At 38.7% G+C, this 22,188-nt stretch overlaps 1 protein-coding gene across 8 annotated transcripts in view; it reads left to right on the forward strand.

Moving 5' to 3' along the window:
• Positions 1-22,188, forward strand: part of TULP4 (tubby like protein 4) — a 155,865-nt gene that overhangs the window by 99,062 nt on the left and 34,615 nt on the right. For all 8 annotated transcript variants that reach the window (XM_017834924.1, XM_017834920.1, XM_017834922.1 and 5 more), the window contains 2 exons: positions 17,045-17,225; positions 19,476-19,610. In XM_017834924.1, the coding sequence (XP_017690413.1) occupies positions 17,045-17,225; positions 19,476-19,610 (316 nt within the window). The remainder of the gene's footprint in view (positions 1-17,044; positions 17,226-19,475; positions 19,611-22,188) is intronic.

Genomic DNA, 22,188 nt, shown 5'->3' on the forward strand with positions numbered 1-22,188 from the left:
TACCAAGTTACCTATCATCACTTTTCACTCTGATTCACACACAATCTTATTCAGTTGTTTGAGACAGGAATCTGTAATTGTACCTTTTATTTGTTGGTACAGGTGTCTTGAAAATGCATTTGAGCAGAGGTACAGCCTGGACTATTAAACATCTGACTGGTCATTTTTGTGTAGATCTGTCCAGTCTGCACTTGCAGCAAAAGCAGTTCCAGCTGCAGATGTAGTTATGTTTTGCCTTCATATAAGCAAATGGACCCAATTAACTGAGTGTCGAAGAGATGTCTCAACATTATGCAAAAAACATAATTTAAAAGAAGGCCATTTTTCCAACCATTGAGTTCAAATCTTGCTAAGCGTTGAAAAAGCCAGTTTAAAAAAATCGTCTTTACTATTTTCTAAAGAATTATGTGATATTGGACACATCACCATTTATAGCGTGGCTTGAGCTAGGCCACTGGTTTCATCTGCAGAATTTACAATGGCACCTTGCCATTTACTACTGAGCTTACTGGATTGGTCTTCCCCTCCACATGCTTGCTGTCATTATGGCTGTGTATGTGTGTATAATACAGTGCTGAAAGAAATGATGGGCATAGAATAGTGCAAAGAGTAACTCTATTATGATCACAGCTGGATTGTTTTCCTCCCTTCATTTCACACCTCCATGAAAAGATGCTGGTTCAAGACTCAAGGTACCACTAAATTTAGAATACTATAAATTCATCCAAGATAGAGTTATTTTGGGAATTTCTAGTGGAATATAATAGCACTAATAATATGCATTTCTGCAGCAGCATCTAATAATTTTAGAGGGCTCTGCAAAGAATAATGAATTAATTATTTCAACATTGCTTTTTAAAGCCAGTGTGTCTAACTGCCTCTTTTTCAATCTGGGGAAATGTAAATCTTGACAATGAATAATTTACTTGAGATCAAGAGGAAGAGACAAGCAGCAGAAGTAGATCTAATAGCTCTCAGTCCTGTGTTTTGAGTGTGAGGCTACCCCATTTGTGTGATGCTCAGTTATTGCTGCTGTATTTGGAAGTATCTTCATTTGAGTGTTTAATTTGGAGTGGCTGACTGCCTTTAATTCAATTTAGCCAATATGTTTCTACTTTCTAATCTGGATGCTCCATAAGTGGTTATTCCAGGAAACAAACACTTGTTTAGCAGCCAGATAAATGCTTTCGAACATAATGGCTAATTCCAGCTATGTGAAAATCACTTGCTTGACTTATAGACTCTACTGCTGACAAACTCACTGAAAATAGAGACCCAAACCAGCCATAAGCTTGATATTGCTCTGCACAGTTCTCCTAACTATGTGGTTTGCTGGGGTTTTCATGTTAAGTGATGATGGATCTTTTTACTGTTCTCCAGAGCTGGTGGAAAGAAGTGATCTTCTAAAATATATTTAGAAGTATTTGTCTCTGGAGGCACAAAGAGATATGAATCACAGAGGTACTAGGCAAGAGACTATGCTCAGTTCAAACTAAAAATAGCAAACTAGAGGGAAGGACATTGCATCTATTACACACAAATAAGCGCGTATGGAAATGACAACCCTTACTAGCTTATTTCTTTACCTAATTTCTCTCCTGATTTGTATCTGTGCAAATGAGAACAAAATATCACTCTGGTCTAGAATAGCTCCAGCATCTTCCCTATTGCTTAATGTAGTCTATTTGTCAGTAGAGTGAGTGAAAGATAAATGTCAACATTTAAATTTATATTTTCCTATTGTTCTTTTTGTCACCGCTCTGGTGCCATGAGGGTTGCTAATGAATGTGTTCTTGGAAAACTCCATGGTCCCATGAGTTTAACACAATTATCTTTGAAAGTTAAATTTCCAAGGGGATTGTATTGTTCAGTATCAATTTTCCATTGTCCTGATAAAAAATTGCTTAATATAGTATGTCTGTTCACCTCACCCTTCAGTTCTCTTAACTTTCTCCTTCACTCCCTTCTGCATGCATCCTCCTCTTTTCTGGTATCTCCTCCATCTTTTCTCCTATCTGTCTATTCAGCACCAGCAGACTGTCACCTCTGTCACTCCTCACTACAGCTCTGTGGCAGCTCTACAAGAGGAGGATAATTTCCTACCACCATCTTTCTGTTGGAGGCAAGAAATGGTTGGATTCTGCAGTATTGCCAACCATCGTCTTGTTTGTCAGAGTGTGTGTGGCCTCTGGATTTGTGTCATTGGTGTTGACACAGGCTTGAAGAAAAGCACCTGTGAGGTAGTGGCTAATGTCACCCATAGATGAAACTCCATAGTTAATGCTTTCTCAAGTCTTTTGAAAGCACGGAGATAGAATGAGAGCAATAGAGGTGACCAGGATGAAGTACAGTCCTGCTGAAATTGATATAATTGTATCTTTTAACTTATTTGTTAGGTACTCTGCCCTGATTAAGTTATTGGCTGATTTTATTAATACTAGATGAAACTGTTCTGCGTTTTCTTTTAGGAAGAGAGCGGTATCATTCTTGTGACTGTTTTTTTCAGGATTTCTCCTTGTCTTTTGGGGACAAACTTACTGTGAGTCATATAGATGACTGCAGTGCTTTTTCTCAGCATCGTATGTCTCAGATGAACTTCTCATTAAGGTCATCGGCAGATTTCTGTTGTGGTTCACACCCAGATCTTGAGTCTGGACTTTGAGCTATGGCCTTCTTCAATTAATTCAATACATAGGCCTTTTGATTGTGATTCTGCATGTTTATTATGGAGGACTAGAAGTTAGTTTTCTCACTTCATTGTATGTCTGTAGTCCTGCTTATTTAGGCATTTTCTCCTGTACATTATAGCTAGAGTAGACATCTGGACAAGGCAGAACCCTTGTTCTGGGATATGCAAAAGGAATACTTTACAAGCCTGGGTCATCTGTATCTCAAGCAGAGTGCTATACTTGGATTAAACTTGGATGGATAGAATTACTTAGGAGTGAGACCTTCTTTTCACTGTTTTTAAGGGCTACAAGAGACTGTAGGAGTCATGTGGAATATTTTTCTGGTGAGAAGGCTCACCTAGGATCATGTAAGGACAGAAAGTATATTTGAAATGAAAAGTAAATTTGAAATATCAGAAAATGCTCTACCCTGTGTTGAGACAGTTCTGTGGTGTCATACCACACTTGTTTTGCGAAGAGGGAGTGTATATACCAAGCAGATTGAATGACTTCTAAGTGAGAAAAACTTGACTTTTGTCTAGTCAAAGGGTTTATTTATAATTATAGAAGCAATGTCAGTAAGTAATTGAGGATTTTTCCTAAGCCCACAAGTTATATGAAACATCTTTCCAGTGCTTCATCTCCCTTCTTTTGTGTTTGCTCAGCTCCTAGTGACATTTTTTAATCTATCAACTTCTGCCGCCTTTGGGACACATTGTCCCTCTCCTCACAGATTTTACCCATTAAAAAAATTATTTCTCTTCATGATGGAAAAAGACACAGTGTCAGAGAACTAAGAACTGTAGAGGGGTCTAATTATCATTTTGCTTATAGCAATGTAGTGTAACTTCTTGGACTTCCCTGGGGTTGTTTCTGTTGCTGTTTCTGTGTGTGAGAAGGGAACCAGAAGGAAATCACTCTCCAATAGAGGAAGGCTGGGATGAAAATTAATATATTTTAATTCATGGTTATCCCAAGAGGTGCTAGTAATCCATATTTATTCCTTGCATCTCTGCTAGTATAAATTATTAGACTTTTCCAACAGCTGTAAGTGCCTATTTCTATTTCTCCCCCCTCCCCTTTTCCAGCTGTAAGCTTTAATTTGTGGAAATTCGGGGACTGGCCAGTATTTGCTGTGGCTAGGATGTGACGGACTACAGGTATGTGTGAACTTTGTCAGCTTTTCCTCCTGTTTTCTTTGAAAACAGGTATACAAGCAGTTAGCTAATTTGATTTGCATCCTGCTGGGCACACTGTTGTATGTGGCCTCATTGCAATGCAACATGCATTAGTGCTAAGAATGTGTAAGTGCAGACCTCAAGATTCAGCCGCTTCTGTTTCTAGTGAGACAAAATTATGCTCTTGGTGAAACAGAAAAGCAGCACTGCTGGAAGAGATACCTTGTGCACTGAAGGGTCTTCAAATGCACTGGAAGCAAACAATGAGACCAGTAGTAGATGAACAGCTTTGTCTCAAAACGCAGGGTGTGGGAGCTCTGTACGTTGTTTTTTAAAAAAACTCTTGTAGCTTGCAGTAGCTGTGCAGGAAGGCAGTTTCTATGCTGTTACTCCTGCTCCCAGTGCTCGCCGTCTCTATTCCCATGGCAACAACAGACGCTTCAGCATCTTTTTTCGGTGACAAGCAGGAGGCAGGGGCAAGCTTCATCTCCTTCCCCTTGCCTACAGTGCTTCAGGGTGGAGCCCAGGAGTCAGAATGGAGCTTCACATGAAGAAGGGGATGTTTGTTATTTCTGGGTCCAGCAGTGTAGCTGGGTGGGATCTGTACAGCTAGTGGTGCCCTACGTGTCCCCAAATAGTATCAGTGCTGTGCTGTGCCAAGAGGCTGCCATGTGGTAGCCACAGTTCTCATAGGAGGTAGGAACTGATTAACGAGAAGCGCTGTCAAATGGTTACTGGTGGCACTGGGTGTTTCATGAGCTTGTCTCTCAGGCTTCTTGATTTTGGTATGACTTTAGTCCCTGGCAGGAATTTACCTAAGTCCACTTTAGTAGACTCTGCTTTTGGACCTCCCATTTTCATCTGTGAACTTGCATTTGCTACTACCTTTTCAGGGAAATGTTGTTCTGAACAGCTCCTAAGCTGGGAGGAGGGGTAGCTTCCAGAACACAGCTTACAACAAAGGACTTTGTAAGTGTTTGAAAATATTGTATCTGTTTGGGCCCTGCTGTCATCTTCTCACCTATGTTTACTTTGGAATGAGGAGTTTGTGCACCCTACTTCTTTGATTTTATTCAGGTGCTGTAGCACACATCTTATTCAGGCAGTCCTTGCTATTGTGGTAGTCACACTGATCAAGTTTAATTATTCTCAGACATCTAGCTGTGTGGAAAAAAAGTCTTGAAGACACCTTTTAGTGAGTTGACAGAATGATGAAAGGGAGCTACAAACAGGCAGCTGAGGCAGTACAGGGAAGGTAGCTGTTTACCTTAATTATTATGAATGAAGAGAAGGAACCTGTACAATTTGAAAGTGTAAGCAATTATTTTGGTCTTTATTAGAATATTTCTTGTCCCTATTAAGGATTTTTACTGGTTCACATAATTGGGCCTTTAAAATGCCGGGGAATAACTATATTTTTGTGTTTTAACATACAAAGATATATATTTTCTCCCATCAGTTCTGGATGTAGAGACTATCAAATGACCCCACATACATGTTTACAATGACTAGGGCTGCTCAGAATTGAACCATAAGATACAGACTTTGATGAAGAACTGAAAGTCTTATTTTCATTGATGGATGAATTACTCAGATTACTGGGGAAAATGGCTAGAGGCTTTTTATAGCATTGAAGAAGTGTCATTAATTAAGTAGGCAGTTTATTCAAGCCACAAGGACTGGAGACAATGGTTAAATCATGTATAAAGATTTTCGCTTTGCATCCTGCATAATTGAGCAGCAGCATTAAAGTGTAAAAAGAGGAAAATGCAGGGGAAGGCAAGTTCAGTTGTCTTTCAAGATAAATCTGTTTGGTAAATAAAACAAACAGATAAACAAAACCTACCACAACTTAACTGTCTTTAATATTTTGGGCTGATTTTAGAAGCATTTCAAACCTTTGTGGCAAACTTGCTATTAAAATTAATGATTTCTGCTTGCTTGTGCTAAGGGGCCTATGAATGTTTACTATACTACTGCAGCCTCTCATAGACAAAATATGTGGGGGTTTTATCTATACTTAAAAGGTTTAAATGTTTTTGGGGAGACTTTGTATTCTTGTTTTATGTATTTATACATGCTGGAATTCAGTAACACTTTGGTTTTGCTCTTTGCTTGGGGACTTGATTTTTATGATGGTACATAATAGCGACAGATTTTGTGTGAAAAAGTAATGTGAATTTTAAGTGCTATTTTGCCTTTCTTTCTCCCATCTCCTTTTATTATGTTGTTTTCAAGCTGCATTATGCAGCTATTTCCTAAATTATGGATTTCTCTTTTCTTCCCTGCTTTTTTCTGCTATCAGTGCATAGTTGTATTAGCATTGTCTTTCCTTTGCGTTTTTGTCTCAGAGTAGGTTTGCATGCATCATTCTGCTGAGAATACAGCTTCCAAAAAGAAGGAAGGAGAAGAGTTAGATAGCTTGGTGCACTGTACCTTGTTTAGTTGCACTCTCCTTTTCTCAATGCAATGAGCAACTACACTGCAAATTTCAGTACTCAGATGAGGACTTTATAGGGTTTGCCTTGAGTTTTGGTGAGGGTAGACAACAAGGATGTTCTCTTTGGAGCCTCCAGAGCTCATCTACAGTTTCAGGAGCTGTGGCATCTCTCTGCAAGTTTATTCCAGACAAGATTTTTCCTGCCAGAAACCCTAGCCTGTACTGCACATTTATTGAGCGAGTAATTGAAGGAACAGAGCAATAAGGTGATGCTTCAGTGTGCTTTCTTCTTCCCACTCACTTCATCTGTGCCTTGCCTAATCTTTCCCTTGATGCTCTTCATCCAACCTGTGGAGGCAAGGCACTGAGAGAGCTAACAAGATGGTGCTGTTTGTTCTAGTCATGAGGGCTGTAACATGGGGGATGTTTATGGGCTGATGGCATCATGGCTCATGTTTTCTCAGTAGCTCCTGCAGTGTTTCATGTCAACACTGTTTCAGATGAGTCTTGCAAGGAAATTTTCCCCCTAATGACTCTGCCTGAAAGGAGTAATACAACTGTTTTAATGTTTTGCTCATCATTGTAGACAGGGTATTTGATGTTTGTTGCTGCAAAAAGCGATTGGCTGAATGGATTTCTACATCCCTTTGGATGCCCAGTGTACTAGGCTGTACAGATCACCCTTAACAGTGTACCTTGGAAATATTTCCCTATGACACTCAGGTCGCAATATTGCTATTTCAGTTGACTGGAATCTGGAGTTTGTTAAGCTCTGCACATTCTACCATGTCGATGGCACTGACATGACAACAACACGGGGATGTCGATGGCAGTGACAAACTAGAGATGGAGGGAGAGCTGAAGACTTGTCGTGCTATTCAGTTAATGTGTCCACTTAGCTTTTTTCTACCCAGTGCTGTTTTACATTTTTGAAGCATCAGTGTTTGAGTCAGCAAAGTAAAGATGAGTGCAAATAGAAACACAACCAGTCGATGTGTGGGAAGCGTCAGGAAGAGAGAAGTTGTTTGCCTCTCCTCTCACCTTGCTGGCACTTGTACAGAAAGATTTTGCTTATATAGCCTGAAGTCTTCAGTTCTTTAGGACAGAGAGTGCTTACTTGAACTTGTCTTTTTCAAAAGCTCTGTGCTATGCTCAGCTGTGGGGCAAATAGTAAGAATGAGGTTTTGCAGCAGAGCTCTGCAAGGGAGCAGCATATACCTATGCTGCTTTTTAGGCACTGCAGGGAAAAAATGAAACCTTCTGTGGGAAGGTGCTCTCTTTCTAAGGAGAAGACATATGTAAGGTAGGAGAATTGCTGTGTTCAGATTTTGAACTGGTCAGAAGAGGGTATGTGAGTGAAAGTGGAATTCTTACAGAGGAAAAAGTCTCCAAACTGTCAAGGTTTTACAGCATTTTTCAAAAACAGTCCATTATTCCATTGCCAAAGCCACTTGGCGGAGAATGGTTCGGCCCCAGGATCCCTTTGGTTCATCCAGAGCTTTGTGCTCTTTTTGGTTCAAAGGAAATGTAGCTGGCAGCATGGTTGATGTGAACTTTATCATCACTTATCCATCAATTTTTTAGAAGTTAATAAGAAGACCAGGAGCCAAATGGGGTCTTGAACTTGGGTCAGATGTCTTCAAGCCTGCGAATAGTCTGAAACCTTGGTGCAGGAGAGGAGGATTAGAGTGACTGAATCTGGAGGAAGATATTTGCAGATTTTTGCACTAGGTCTTGTCTGGGAGAGAAAGGCCAAGTTTCATAGTAAATGGGAGATGAAAGGTGTTATTTTTGGAAGGTGATATCATGTAGTCTTTCCATTGATTTGACAAAAAAAGATAGTATGCCAGTGGGAAGTGGGAGCATCTGTTTATTCTCCAAAACCTTTCCTATCAATGTTTCATCCTGCATGGATTCAACTTGAGCTCTCTGCTTTGTCCAGGAGCCAGTTTCTTGTCAGTGTTCAGATGTTGAGGGATTGTTGGTGACTGCATCAACAGAAAAGAGATTAATCCTTCCCTGCTTTCCTTGGTTTTAGAAGAATAGTCATTCTTCTTCAGAGCCTCATTCAGTAACAGTTTATTACTCAGCCTGATTCCGTGTTGACTCAGTTACACTTGACCTCAGCCATTCAATGTATTTCCTGACCATGCCGAGTTACCGCTCTCTGCCAGCACCTAAGATCTAGAAGGAGAGTGCAGAAGTTAGGGGACTAACTTCCAGAGGCTTCTTGATTTTATATGATGAAATTCAAAACAGCAAGGACATTGCTTCTAAACTGCCTTGTATTGCATTTTCACTGGTCAAGAGTGCCATCCTTTTTTCTAAGTAATACCGTTTTCAATTAGGACAAAAAACCACAAAACCCCAGCAGAAGCTCTCAGACTTCTAAAGCTCTGAAGGAGATTTTGGCTTCAGCAGTCAACATATCTTTCAGGAAATAACTAAAACCTGGCTTGGAAATAATGCAGGAAACTGCCAAGATTAGCAGTTGACTTCTTTGCCTGATTGAGTAGTTGTTGGTAAAACTAATTGCGTTTTCCCACCAAATGTTGTTTTTGTTGCTATATATAATTGGATATATATGAAAAATATGTGTTTTCATAGACATGTGTGCACTTTCCTTTCAGAGTTTAGTCAGAAATCAGAAAACAGTGCTACTTAAAGAGCATTCCAGACCACTTCTGCTGTGGGAGCTCAGTGGTCCAGGCTCAGAGTCCTGTCTGAGTAAATTGCCACAGATGTTCTGTAGAAGGTGTTCAGCTGTTGGTTTTTTGTTCATTTTGCATGCTACTTCAAATGTGATTTGAAACATGACACACCTTTGAAAAAAGTACAACTCTTGTCCACATCTTAAGTAAACTAAGGCATATTGTTAATACAGTAAAGGACAACTCTTTTCAATTAAAAATGTAATTGCAATAGGATGCTTCCTTGAAAAATATTTCAAGAGTCAATAAAGAATATAGAAATGTGTATTCCTAGAATACACAGGTCAGAATTGGTCCAGATATAATACAGAGACATATAATAATCAGTCGTTCTGTGATTTGCCAGAATGCTTTCAAATAACATAATCTCTGCCTGGACAATTGCTTCTATCCCCACACGTCCACAGTAGTTGTATGGCTTGAGATCCTGGTTTTAAGAATACTTACATTTTTGACTCCTGAACTGGCATTCAAGGCTGAATCTCATTTACAGTCATTCACCTATGTTATACTATTTTAGAGAGAAATAAAGCCAGTGCAGTTTGAATCTCCAGGTTTTAGTATTTCTTATTTTTTAAATGGATTTGTCACCAAGGTCTCCAGTGGATTTACTTTGTTTTCTCATTTTGTAATAGGGTTTTGTAATAGTTATCTACACCCTATGGACTCTGTAAAAGAGAGAATGAACAAGCCTGAAAGTAGGTAACTAAACCAGTGCTGCTTTTGAAAGCGTTAATGGCCTCAAATGAGAATTTCACTGCTATGTGTATATATGCAGTTAGCTGAATGATCCTGGGTGTAGCATCCATGTGTGGAGCTGGTAATTCCCCATGTCTGAGGAAACAAAAACTCTTCTCAGTTTTTTTTGGACATAAAGGCAGTCAAAGAAAACCTAGCGCTTTCCCTCTGAGCTTGTGTGTGAATTGTGGTGATGTCTCTTTTTGTGTCAGTTCAAGAAACCGCTTTACAGTGACTGAATTTTTAATGGAAATAAAAAGCATGCAGCAGGAGACCAGCTGTCTCCCTCACTCTGCTTCTTTCTTTCTCTCTGCATTTTGAGGTAAAAAAAAAGAAAGCCAAAAATATCACACTGAGGCAAAACAAACTTTCACTTTGTAATGTATTCTAAGAAGCAACTGCTGCACTGTCTCTTGCTTTGTGATGGAGAAGCAGTAAACAAGAAGAGCCCAAGGAATGGAAAATGCTAATATTATAAATGCAAAATGCGGTAACTAAGCCTTTGCAAGACCAGCATTCTTTCATTAGGCTAATGAATGAAAATAATTAAAGGCAATAATTTTCCTAGTATTTCCTATGTTACTAGGCCTACCTGCATAAATAGAAGGCTGATAAATCATTTTGTATATTAATCACTTTATAGTTCAGTTAATTTTGAATCAGCAAAATAGATTTATCTCTATTAGTATGATGCCATTATGTTGACAACTCTGAAGGCTTTTCCTATCATAAATACTAATGTTTGTCCAGATGACTAAATCAGGGCAAACAGAACTAATTCAGCTTTCTTGAACTGCTCAGCATCTTCTGACAGTGCAAATGCAGTTGGCTTTATTAGCATTTTTGCAGAATGTAGTTTCTGAGGTACAATGCCTACTTTTCCTATGGGGGGAAGTAAGGGAAGAGGCTGATGGAAAAAAACCATTAAGACAGGTCTAAATTTTGAAAAAGGGAGTGTCAGTGAAGCAGAACACTGAAGAAGGCAGCTGCAAATGCAGAGCTGTGCAGAATAAGTTGTTAATGGCAGCATTCGTACTACCTGGTTTGATGGTACCAAGGTTTCAGCAGATGTGTGTGCCAAACAGGCACACACAGAGGCAGAGAGTAAAACAAAATGCTGAAAGTGCAAGGTTTGCAAATTGGGTAGGTGCAAGAGGAATTCTTCAAACTTCAGAAGTTAACCCTGGAGAATGTTAAAACCCAAAAATCTAGAGGTTTTGTGAGGTCATTTGTGATTTACTTGGTCACAAGATGCTGATGAGGTTTTTGCCTTGAGCTACTACTTCACTGTTACAGAGACTCTTAACTGAGGCTGAGGAAATTAAAAGAGGATCCTAGAACAGGATAGTTTGAAATGCAGCAAGTCCCTCTGTCCAACTGGTACATCCAAATATTATGAAAGATCTCGAATAAGAACAATATAGCTGCTAGCAGAAATCATCTTGTCTGTGTCCTAAGTCTTGAAAGGCAACACTATTTTGCTGCAATATATTTAGAAAAGGGTTTAGGAACATTCAAGAGATGTATAAATAAGGTTTACATCTGCACCTCACAACTGGTTAAAGCAAAAACTGAACATGGAATAACGAAACAACTGTAAACTTGTCTGAAAAGACCTAAGTAGGATGTTTCTTCCAGAGGGAGATCATGATTCACTAGTCTCACAGACGTCTTTGCATGTGTCAGTAAAAGTAATGTCTACAAAAAAAATAGCAGAAATTATGTATTTAGTTCTGAAAAGTCAACACATTCCAATGCAAGTAGCCCACTCCTTAGGATTTCCTGACAGAAATACTGTGCTTTGGCTTAGTCTCATAGTCTCCTTCATCCTGTGCATGAAGGATTTGGCAGGTATAGAAACCCCAGCAATTTATAACAATACATACTGTACTTACTATGTTTGGATGGATTAGCAGGGCAGGGAGAAGAACTGGCCAGGAATCAATCCATAAAGGGGAAGACTGAGGAGTCAATTTCCACTTTAAAAATGGAGACAGAGGGTTTGCCTTTATGTCATACCCTGTTTTAAATTGTTTCTTAATTTTAAAATACTGCTATTTAAAATGTTTACTATTATGGGATACCAACATTTACAGGTTAAATACAGTTTTTTGTAATACTGTAGGGCTGTAGAATGATTATTTCATGTCCAGTAAAGCTCAGTGTACTGGAGTGTCCCAGTAAACATCTTCTAGGACATATCTAAGTCTTTGCTTTTCTAATGTGATCATTTGCTTTCTGGAAAAACTTTGTGTGGTCACTTTGTCCTTCCAGATGCCAACTGTCTTATGGGAGAAGGAAGATCCATAACTTGAGAAGTTGCTCAATGGAGTTATTGACAACTTAGCCATAGCTGAGGGAAGATTAGAGCACTTGAATTTTCATGACAGATGACATTAGTTTTCAGAACATTTCATTGTATCCAGGAATTTAAAGGCAATCTTTTCATGTACCTTGCATAGTCCTACAAGGCAAGTTCTGTCTTTATGGGGAAATTTGGGGTTTTAAACAATGAAATTGTACTAGGATGGAGTTTACTAAATTCTGTTTTAATTAGTGAAGTCTGCAAGTTGTTTTGCTTTTGTGAGTTGATAGATTTATGTTCATTGTAAAAAGTCAGAGGGGATCTTTTAAAAATCCTAGGCCAACAGAAGTAAAGCAAATACATGTTCTTTTTACCACATTCTAGCATCACGATACTGGAACCCCTCACTTTAGAAGTGCTACCCTAAAGTAGCCTCGAGAGGCTTTGTATTTCTTCCACTAGCAATAGCAAATCCAGCTTCTAATACTTCAGCTTCAGTCAAAGGCTTGGTTGTTTCCCTGATGCAGAATGACAGCCCAAGTTCTGAAAATGTATTGATCAGATTTCCTGGGAGTTTTGTTTAACCAGCAGCATTAGAAACCTTTACTGTTAGTACTAAATGTCATGAAGAGAGGCATCTTGTTTTATCAATATCTTTCTGTAACAGTATTGACTGTTCAGTTTGAACAACCAAAACCTGAGACTGGAAACAATTTTTTCTTTTATCCCGCAAATATACATCAAGTCATTTAATACATTATTACTGGGATTGGATTATCCTTGCTTATTATAAGAGTCAAAGTGACTGCAGTTCTGGAAAGCTTCTTTGACAATGAGGACAGGCAAAGATGCAGGAATGGACCATGGCTAGGTTCTCTGCAGATTTAAGTCAGGACAGTTTCATAGGCTTAAGTCTAAAATCATAACAACTTAATTTCCTCAGGTACTTCATATAATCAGATATGGTGAGATGGCAGGATCTCCCCCTTTTCTAATGTTGGTATATTCAAATTAACATAAAGCTTGAGTATTCTTACGGTTGATGAGTTCAATTTACTCACATTAAACCAAATTAAATAGCAACAAAATGCAAAAAGAACGTCACTGTTGGAAAATTATACTTCTCTTAAGAAGTGGTGGGCCTCCTGAGCTGAACACTAGGTCTTTGGCCAATCCATTGTAGCTTTGTTGATCTCTGTGCTGTCAAACCATTTTCTGCTAGTACTCTGTCTGGTCCAGATGCATCACGACAGATCTTACAGGAACAGTGACAGTTCAGCACAACAGATCCATATGTAGCAAAGTCACCAAACAGATTCAAGTTGTTCCTCTTGAAATTAATTTTGTAGCTTCTTGGCTATTCTAATTGTCATCTCCTCATGAGATGAATACTTCAGAGCAGAATACCCCATCTTTTGCTTACCATATGTCTTTCAGAAATTGGTATATTTCAGACTGTTTATTGAAGAGTTTTTGATATCTTGGGGCATTTAAGGGGATTGCAGTCTTGAATGATAAGTTTCTTGGATGATAGCTTAAAAATCTTTAGATGAAAAATCTTTTCATTTACCAAAACTAGATTATGAAACTTATTCCAGAGTCTTAAGAGGTCAGCAGACTTAAGAGAAGGGTGATTCAGATTTGTTATAATAGATAGGAATCACCCCAAGCTTGGATTTCATGGAGAACCGGGAGTTGTGTGTTTCAGAACTGAACCAAACTTTCAGCTCTTGGTAGACTTAGAAAACTGTCCTAATGCTGTTTACCGCAGTTTTTCCTTCAAAGCATGCAACATGTAGGCATTACAGGAGCCCTGCATTTGTATGACCTTTAATCAGCTACAGCTTCACTGTAGCGTGGGCTTTGTTACATTTGATATGTTTTGTAAAGACATAGTGTATTTTTGTTGTGGTACTGACTCACACTTTGAATGTATTGGGTGATTTTAGGTATTTGGTTATCAGATTATGCATATTCTACAAATGCAATTCTACAAGTGGTAATGCATGTAAAATCAGTTGAAATAATGAACAGTATGAAGGAAAGGGAAATGAGTTAAGAACAGAACAAGGGGCCAAAGAACCACTTCAAAATAAGTACTTGGGTTTGGTTTTTTTAATTACTATTATTATCATTTAGCTTTTGTAACGAAACACTATTACTGTTCATTACCTTTTTCCAGCATTCCCTCTGACCTCCTAGATCTGCAAATAACCAAAAAAATATTAATTTAGGCAGCTAAAATGCAACTTTTTAAATTTCTCTTTTAAATCCTTCAGGCATACCCTGTGGCTCAACCTTTTGTCTGAAGGTCAAGAGAGTTTTATTCATCTGACATGAGTAGCTTAAGTGTGGCATTTATAACTTGAGTAATGTTATGGATGATAACACCATTAGACATTTTTACAGCTTCAGCAGGAGTTCAGCCAGCAGGGCTATCAACCTGATAAATGCTTTCATTTTAAAGGTTGTATTGCTACAATAACCCCAAAACTTAGCTGCTTCTTGCAACCTACAACCTGGCTAAAGAGATGAAGAGTGCCCTCTGACATTTCTGGGTTGCTAAAGAGCTCTGAGGTTCCAGTGAAGAATTAAGATGCTGACATGCAGCTGTTCTGATCTGAATTGGAAATTACTGAGGACTTCATAATTTTGAATGATTCGGGGGCATAGCTACTCAAAAGAATTAGCTTTAGATTGAGATGGGACTGAACTCTGGGTGATGAGTGCAAGCATTCGTACCCAATTATAAAATGATTCTACCGGATTTTAGGAAGCACTAAAATTGCTACTATTGTCAGAAACAATAGAGAGTTTCACCTCCTCTGTCTAGGTATTTGAAGTTATAAAACTTCTAGGAAACTGATAACAAACTAATCTATAGAGTAGAATGAAAGTGGTGTGAAAAGCTAGTAGGATTTTGACTTTGTAGAAGTTTATTTTGTGGAGATCTGAAGGAGAGTGGCTGTGTTTTGAAAGTAAGTAGTGAAAGTGGCTGTGCACTGATTATACACGTGAAAACAGCTGAAATAATGAACAGTGTGAAAGGAGATGAGATGATACAAGTGAAAGAAGAATAAAGAATCATGAGAGAAAGTGGTGTGAGATGAACAAAGTTGGAGTTCTTGCTTTTATATCTAAGAATAGTAATCTGAGGCTTGTAGCAAACTTTAGCTGCTGTTTTAACCCAGTAACTATTTAACACAAAAATATTCATAACATGTAATGATTATAGTTAAGGCATCCAGATACTGATTTTTTCAATACTTTTGATAATGTGAAACAACTCCATTGTTTTTCTTAAGATTTCAATTACTTCACTGGAGTTCTTTTGTTAAATTGCCATTCTAGTTTACAACCTTCATTGATCATTATATTGATCATTGAAGAAATTTTAGGGCCTGTTTTTTATTGACTAAGACTTAAGAAGCCACGCTCGCTTTCTGAAACATCCAAAAGTGCAACCATGACAATTGCTTCCTAGGAGAGTGCTGTTGTATAAGTCTGATACAATACACACTTTGAATGCTGCAAGTCTGACACTACACCTCAGAAGGAAGATGGAAAAGAAGACCTCTGACAGCAGAGGACAGCAAGGGTGATTGCAGTCTTTGAACAACAACTGTACCGGGAGATCCTAAGTAGGCTATGATTCTTCAACTTGGAAAAGAGACGACTAGCAGATTAGATAATAGAGGTCTATAAAATTGTGACTGATGTTGAGAATGTAAGTAGGGAACAATTATTCTGTATTTCTTTTAGTATTAAGAACTAAAGGTTACCAACTGAAATTATCAATTATCAAAGAAGAGGGAATATTTTTTGCTGAAAGCTACATGTGTGTGTAGGGGAGATGCCTGCTCAGTGCATCCTGTTCTTTTACTCTTCACCAAACACTTGACCACTCTTAAAGGTAAGATACAAGGCTAGGTGAATTTTTGATCTGAGCATATAATTGTTAGTAACTTAAATTTACAAGTATTGGAAGTAGGTGGCAGACTGAAGAGCAAGTATAAGATTGACCTTCCTTTTAGCTGCATTTTTAATGCTGGCCAGATTTCAAATTGATGAGTGCCTTTAAACTTGCTTTAAAATGTATTCGCCTCTTATGGAATTACACGATAGCAGCAATGACCTTGGCTAATGCATTTATAGTTTTAAGATTTATTCATCCTTATTTCCTGATGGTTTACTAAAATTCATCAAATATGCAGGATCTTAACTTGCTTGAAGCCTTAAAACATGCTTATAAATGCTTATAAAATGCTTATAAAAAAAGAAATTGCAGGTTCCAGTCAGACTGACCTCAGTCTGTGCGCAATGGCTATGGAGTTGTTTAGGGGTGAGAAAAAAACTCAGGTTATCCATTTTGTTTTTGAAATGGTCGGTGGAAGCTCTTCTTCGTCTTCCTGAATGTGTAGCACATTGCCTTCCTCTTGGACTGATCATACTGCTTTTGCCTCTGTTTTGCCACCTGCTCTCAGCTTGTCAACTGAACAACCTGTCTTTCTCTATTCGACTTTCTATTTCTTACAAGCTGTTTGAAATCTCTGCAAAGACCTCACTTTTGTCAGCAGTGCCTTTTCTTTTGATACTGTTATGACTGATGCATACCTCGGTTTCTGCCACTAATTTTAGATGTTTCTGTATAATCCAAGAATACTGCAGAATCTGTGGTAGCCCTTCTACCTGCTCACTTTAGTTGTAGTAATGGCCAAGTTCAAATAAAATGTAATGTCTCATATTAAAGTGAACAAAACGCACCCACCACAAGACATTACTTGCTCACAGATTTTTATGATCTTAGCTCTAGACTCTGCTGCTTTAACTTCATTCTTTACAAAGATCTTTTATTGCAATGTCCTATTCTGGCACCATGTCACATCCCTGACTGCTTTGCTTTCAATTAATTTCCAGCATAGCTAGTTAACTACAAGATGCATTTGAAGGAGGGTCCAGTGGCTGACATTTGGCAAGACTAAGGCCTGTTCTGTTATTTCCAGGTACTGTTTGGCACTGCTGATGGACAGGTTATTGTCATGGACTGTCATGGCCGAATGCTGGCCCATGTGCTCCTTCATGAGTCAGATGGCATCCTCAACATGTCCTGGAACTACCCCAGCTTCCTGGTGGAGGACAGCAGCGAGAGTGACACAGACTCTGATGACTATTCCCCACCACAAGGTAGTGTTATGTGCATGTCCTTCTGTTTCAGCTTTGCAAGTGCTCACAAAGACATCTCAAATACAGGGAGTTCTCATGCTGTTCAAAAACAGCAGGATGGGCACAGTTTCAAGCTCTGGTAGAGCAGAGAGCTGGTATGGGAGAGTGGGTTTGTTCCCAGCTCTGCCACCAGCCTTGCTGCAGGTCGTACCTCATCTGTGCTGCTCTACCTCTGCACAAATGAGATAACAGCACAAAGCTCAAAGTTTTCAGTGAGGGTGAGTGAAAAACACTAGATAGGGACATGTCAGGTTTCACTGATAAGCAGGTATGAGGTATTGCAATGGTTCGTATGTATGCAGGTAGTCAGTGTGCAGTCACAGAAGTTAATGTGTTACTATATAGGTTCACGTGAAAAGACACCAGTGCTAGACATAGTGTAAAGTACTATATATATAATTTTATCTCTGTTTTGTAGGATTTCTGTAAGGCTCATCGTTTCAGTCCCATCTCTGATAGTCCTGACATAAAGAGTTCAATAAGTACTATAGAAGGCTCGAAAATGAAGATATTACCTGCAATTATGTGGGGTAGAAGCAGGATGACTAAAGCTGTCTGGAGTTACTAATTCACATGCTTCAGAGCAGATTGCCAGTTTGAGGGTCAGGAAGAAATCCTTCCCTCTCCCGAAGTCTCAATACAACTCATTTGGTGAAATGCTTTGGTTTTAAACTCTAAAAATCATCAGTAGCAAAAACGTATGAGGCCTAGGTGTCCATGCACAGTCAGTCCCATTCTTCTTATTCAAGTAATACTAATACTTCCTATTGATGTGGTTGATTAGTTTGTAATCAATGAATAAATAATGAAAGAAGATAGTCTGATCATCTGGTAAAATGTTAGCATATTTTAAAACTGAGTTTCATTTTGGCTTTCGTTCCTCACTTTTGGTACTGGGTGAAATTTCTTATCTTAGAAGAAAAGAAACAAACTCCAACATAGCAAGCTTCTAAAACAAGACAGACAACAACATTGAATTGTTTTTTTGCTGGTTTTGTTTTTAAATACTGAGGTTCCAGTTGGAGGATGGTGAAGCTGCAGAATACACAGATGAGAACTTAAATGATCTGAATATGTTAGCTTTTTCTGAGTCAGTCAGGGGGTGGGTGAACTCGTTACAAGCCTACAAGCCTATTTTAATGATTACCCAAACATGATGTGTTTTCTTGAGAGCAGATGCAGCATAAATCTCTCAAAGGTGATGAGCCTTTGACTCACACAGATGTGTAGGAAGGACTAGAAGTTTGTTGGGTTTTTCTTTTTAAATTATATACACACAGAGATGGTAATTACTAGACATCTTTCTCCAAAATGCTTTCTGATCAGCTTTTTTACAAGTCAGAAGCAATGCTACTCTAAACTGGCTCTGCCATTTTTACTGACTGAAAAGATATTGGCTGGGCCTTGAGAGGCACTTAATCAGGGACCAGTGGCATCTCCTCTCAGAAACTGCAAAGAGAAAGAGTTAAAAAGCAAATGCTACAGATGGTGATATTGGTCATGAAGTATTTAAACAAAGGAGTTTCAGTGAATGCTGAAAAACAAGCCCAGAGGAGCAGAGACTTTGCAGAAATGGTTTTTAAGCCACATGTTCCATTTGGGCTCACTCAGATCTTTGGGTGCATTGGATCCTGTTACACAGAATGGAAGGTAACTTCATGCTGCTGCCTAGCTCTTAACGTTTAGAATGGAGTAATTTGTGAAAGGTCGGATTGTTCTCTTAGAAGTTCTTATGATGTTTATATGTGACTTAAGGAGTCCCCAGCACTTGCCCAAGAAGAAAGTATGTTGAACAAATAATTTTTAATTATTTGTGATTATATCGTTCATCACACTGGTTTTTAACTTGGGTTTCAAGGAAGCCTTCCGAGGCACTGGTTTTCAATTTTTTGGCACTTTAGGGAGTTGGCAATGGAGAAAGATTGAAAAACACCAGTATATAACATAATAGTATATGCAATAAATCACTTGGATATGCTGCAGTAAAAATTCACAAAGTAAAAACAGTGGAGTGTCACAGAAACAGACAAGCTTAAGTAGCTAAACCTGCTTTGCTTTTGCCCTTAGATGTTGCAGAAGTAAGCAGGTGGAGTTTGAGACTAGGAACCAACCACTCCTGATGATGGTAGGCGGAAGCACTGTGTGTTTCAGCCTAGGTGTAGTTACTTTTGGTTGTTTACCTTTTACTCACTCCAGAGCCTTGTTTTGCAGATGGACCAGCTGCATATCCAGTCCCGGTGCAGAACACCAAGCCACTGCTTACTGTCAGCTTCACATCAGGAGACATCAGTTTAATGAACAATTATGATGACTTGTCTCCTACTATCATCCGCTCAGGGTTGAAAGGTACAAAAAGAAGCCATTTCACCCCTTCCTATGCTCTGTTTTTCTTGTATTCTTAGTGATGTGTGCATAGGTTATGTTTTTGTGGTTGTCTCTCCTTAACCCTGAAGCACTGGGCCGCTGTTATTGCTGTTTCGAGCAGTGACACCTGCTGGAGGAAGAGCAGCGCTTGGCTGATGGAGTTTTTGTGTTTGGAAAATGTTTCAAAATGCTTTTGTGATCGTGTTTTCATGGCAATTTTGTAGAGCAATCGATCTGTTTGCAGTTATCCAGCTGAATGTACTAATGTGTTTATGCTTTTTTGCGTGAATGCCTCTGCTACGTAACACTACCTCTGCATGTTTAATTCACAAAGTTTTCCATGCTTTTGGTAACCCAGTATGAATTGCAATGCTGCTTTGATTCTCACAAATATTGAAAACTTGCTAGAATTATTAACTATCAAGAGGCAAGTTATTCTGAGGGAAGGAAAATGCCATTGATTAATTACTATACATCTTGCTAAGTGATGTGCACGAATGTTTGTTCGATCAGTATTCCATGTAAAATCTTAAACTCACATTGAAATTTTTACTGTTCTTACCTATTAAAAAAGTCTCTTACTTTGCCAGCACTCTCAGTACAATTTACCGTGTTTTGCCTGCAGAGACATTTTAATTCACTGCAGCACACAGGCACAAACTTAAATATGTTTTTGCACCTGCACAGGTAAATTAGTTTTAAATTAGATGAAAAGAAAATGAGGCTGTTGAAGCAGACTCTTAGCTGTTCTGGAGCAGTGGGATGTTTTTGGTGAAAAGTTGCTTGAACACCAGCCCCATAGTTTTTGGGTGATCCATTATATAGAGTAGTCTTAGGAGGTAAAAAAAAAAAATCACCTTTGAGGTTTCTTTTTCACTCCTTCATCTGTGCCACCACAAGAAGTGCACGAGTGGCAAAGTGTAGCATCATGAGGCAACCCTATGATCGAGAAAACTTTGTCAGCCAAAAGGATGCCTAAAGTATGGAAAACTTAGTAGTCTTGAGTTGTCATCTAGTCCATCTTTCAACTGGAAACAGTAAGAGAAATAAACCCCGGCTTATTCTCTGTTTAGAGTTGCAGGGCTCTTTCTTGCTGAGGGTGTCTGTCCTGTTTCTCTTTCCCAATGACTTTCACTAGTGGAAAAAAGATCCCTTAATTATGTCACCCTCCTGTAGAGAAATATTAATGTGCAAGCTAGAGTAGGAATATTTTTATGAGTTATAAACTGGGCTACATTGTTTTCATCAGTAGACTAAAAATGTGCAGCACCTTGCTGGATTGGGAGTGTGTGTGAGGCAGAGAAAGGTGACTGGGATATCACTCTGTTGTTTTGAAGCACTGTACAGTGGAAAGTATTTACATATAGTTTTATATAGATGTCTGGTTTTTCTGTGTCTTCATATCATATTTTGTTTCAAGTGATTGTAATTTTACTGCAAGAATGTGCAAAACCACCCAGTTCAGGGTCTCCATCCTGTCCAGGCACTTGGTATTCTGCTGAGAGTGGATGGTCTTCAGTATTGGCTGCAAGTTCTTGTTCCTCTGGTTGTGTTTAAAATCTCAAAGTATTGCTTTGTGGTCTGTGCAGCAGATACCCCTACCTTTATGAACCACTGTAAGGCTACTCAATATGTTTTTAAAGCAGTCAACTATAAAACTATTTCAAGCGGTAACAATATATTTTTACCATTCAACTAGCTTTGCAGAGCTGTCGTTTTACTGGGAATATTTCAGTGAAATTGATAGAGAAAAACTTTGATAATTTGATTACCCAAATAAAAGTTCTTCTTTTCATCCAGCTTGAACAGTACTGGTGATTTTGTCAGTCCTAGTGGAGGTCCTAAACTGTTCAGATGTATCCTTTCTTTTTTTTATGCTTTTTAACTCAGTGATTCTCAGCACACTGGTACCTGCAGAACTGCTGAACTACATCTACTAGTTGCACTTGTTATTTATAACTATTGCCTGCTGAAGTATTGCAAATTTGCAATGCTCTCTCTTCAGCATTTGCTGATACACATGCCTGTAGTGGTGGGTAAATAGTTTTGAGGGATGACTAATCCACTGATTTACTTGCAGACCATTACCCTAGACAAAACCCCCATCTGATTTTTAATCTCTGTGCTTATGCTGAGAACATAGTTATCAGTTGAGCTATTTTATATAAAGGTTCAATAGTTGTTGAAGACCCTGTTGGCAGTGCAAGCATGCAATAGAGCCACACTGTCCTGGGAGGATGCTGCAGCCCACATCCAACCCTTTGCTACCTTTGCAGCAGCCTATTTCTAGGAGTTTGTGAGAGGGAAAACTGCTGGACAAAGTAATCACTCCTCTTCCTCTTGGTATGGGGATCAGCCGAAAGTTTTACCTGAAGACATGTATCGAAAGGAGACTGTTTTTTCATTTTGGTAGTTGTGTAGTTAATCCAGTTACCAAAAGTGGAGTTGATCAGCTTGCCTCATTTATTTTTAGCCTGCCTATCATTTTACTCTCTGAGAAAGATGAATTAAATCCCATTGTAGATTACTTAGAGGGCTGAAAATTAAGAGAAAACAAGAA

Source organism: Lepidothrix coronata, unplaced genomic scaffold (genome assembly GCF_001604755.1).
Source record: "Lepidothrix coronata isolate B3197 unplaced genomic scaffold, Lepidothrix_coronata-1.0 Scaffold245, whole genome shotgun sequence".
NCBI lineage: Eukaryota > Metazoa > Chordata > Aves > Passeriformes > Pipridae > Lepidothrix > Lepidothrix coronata.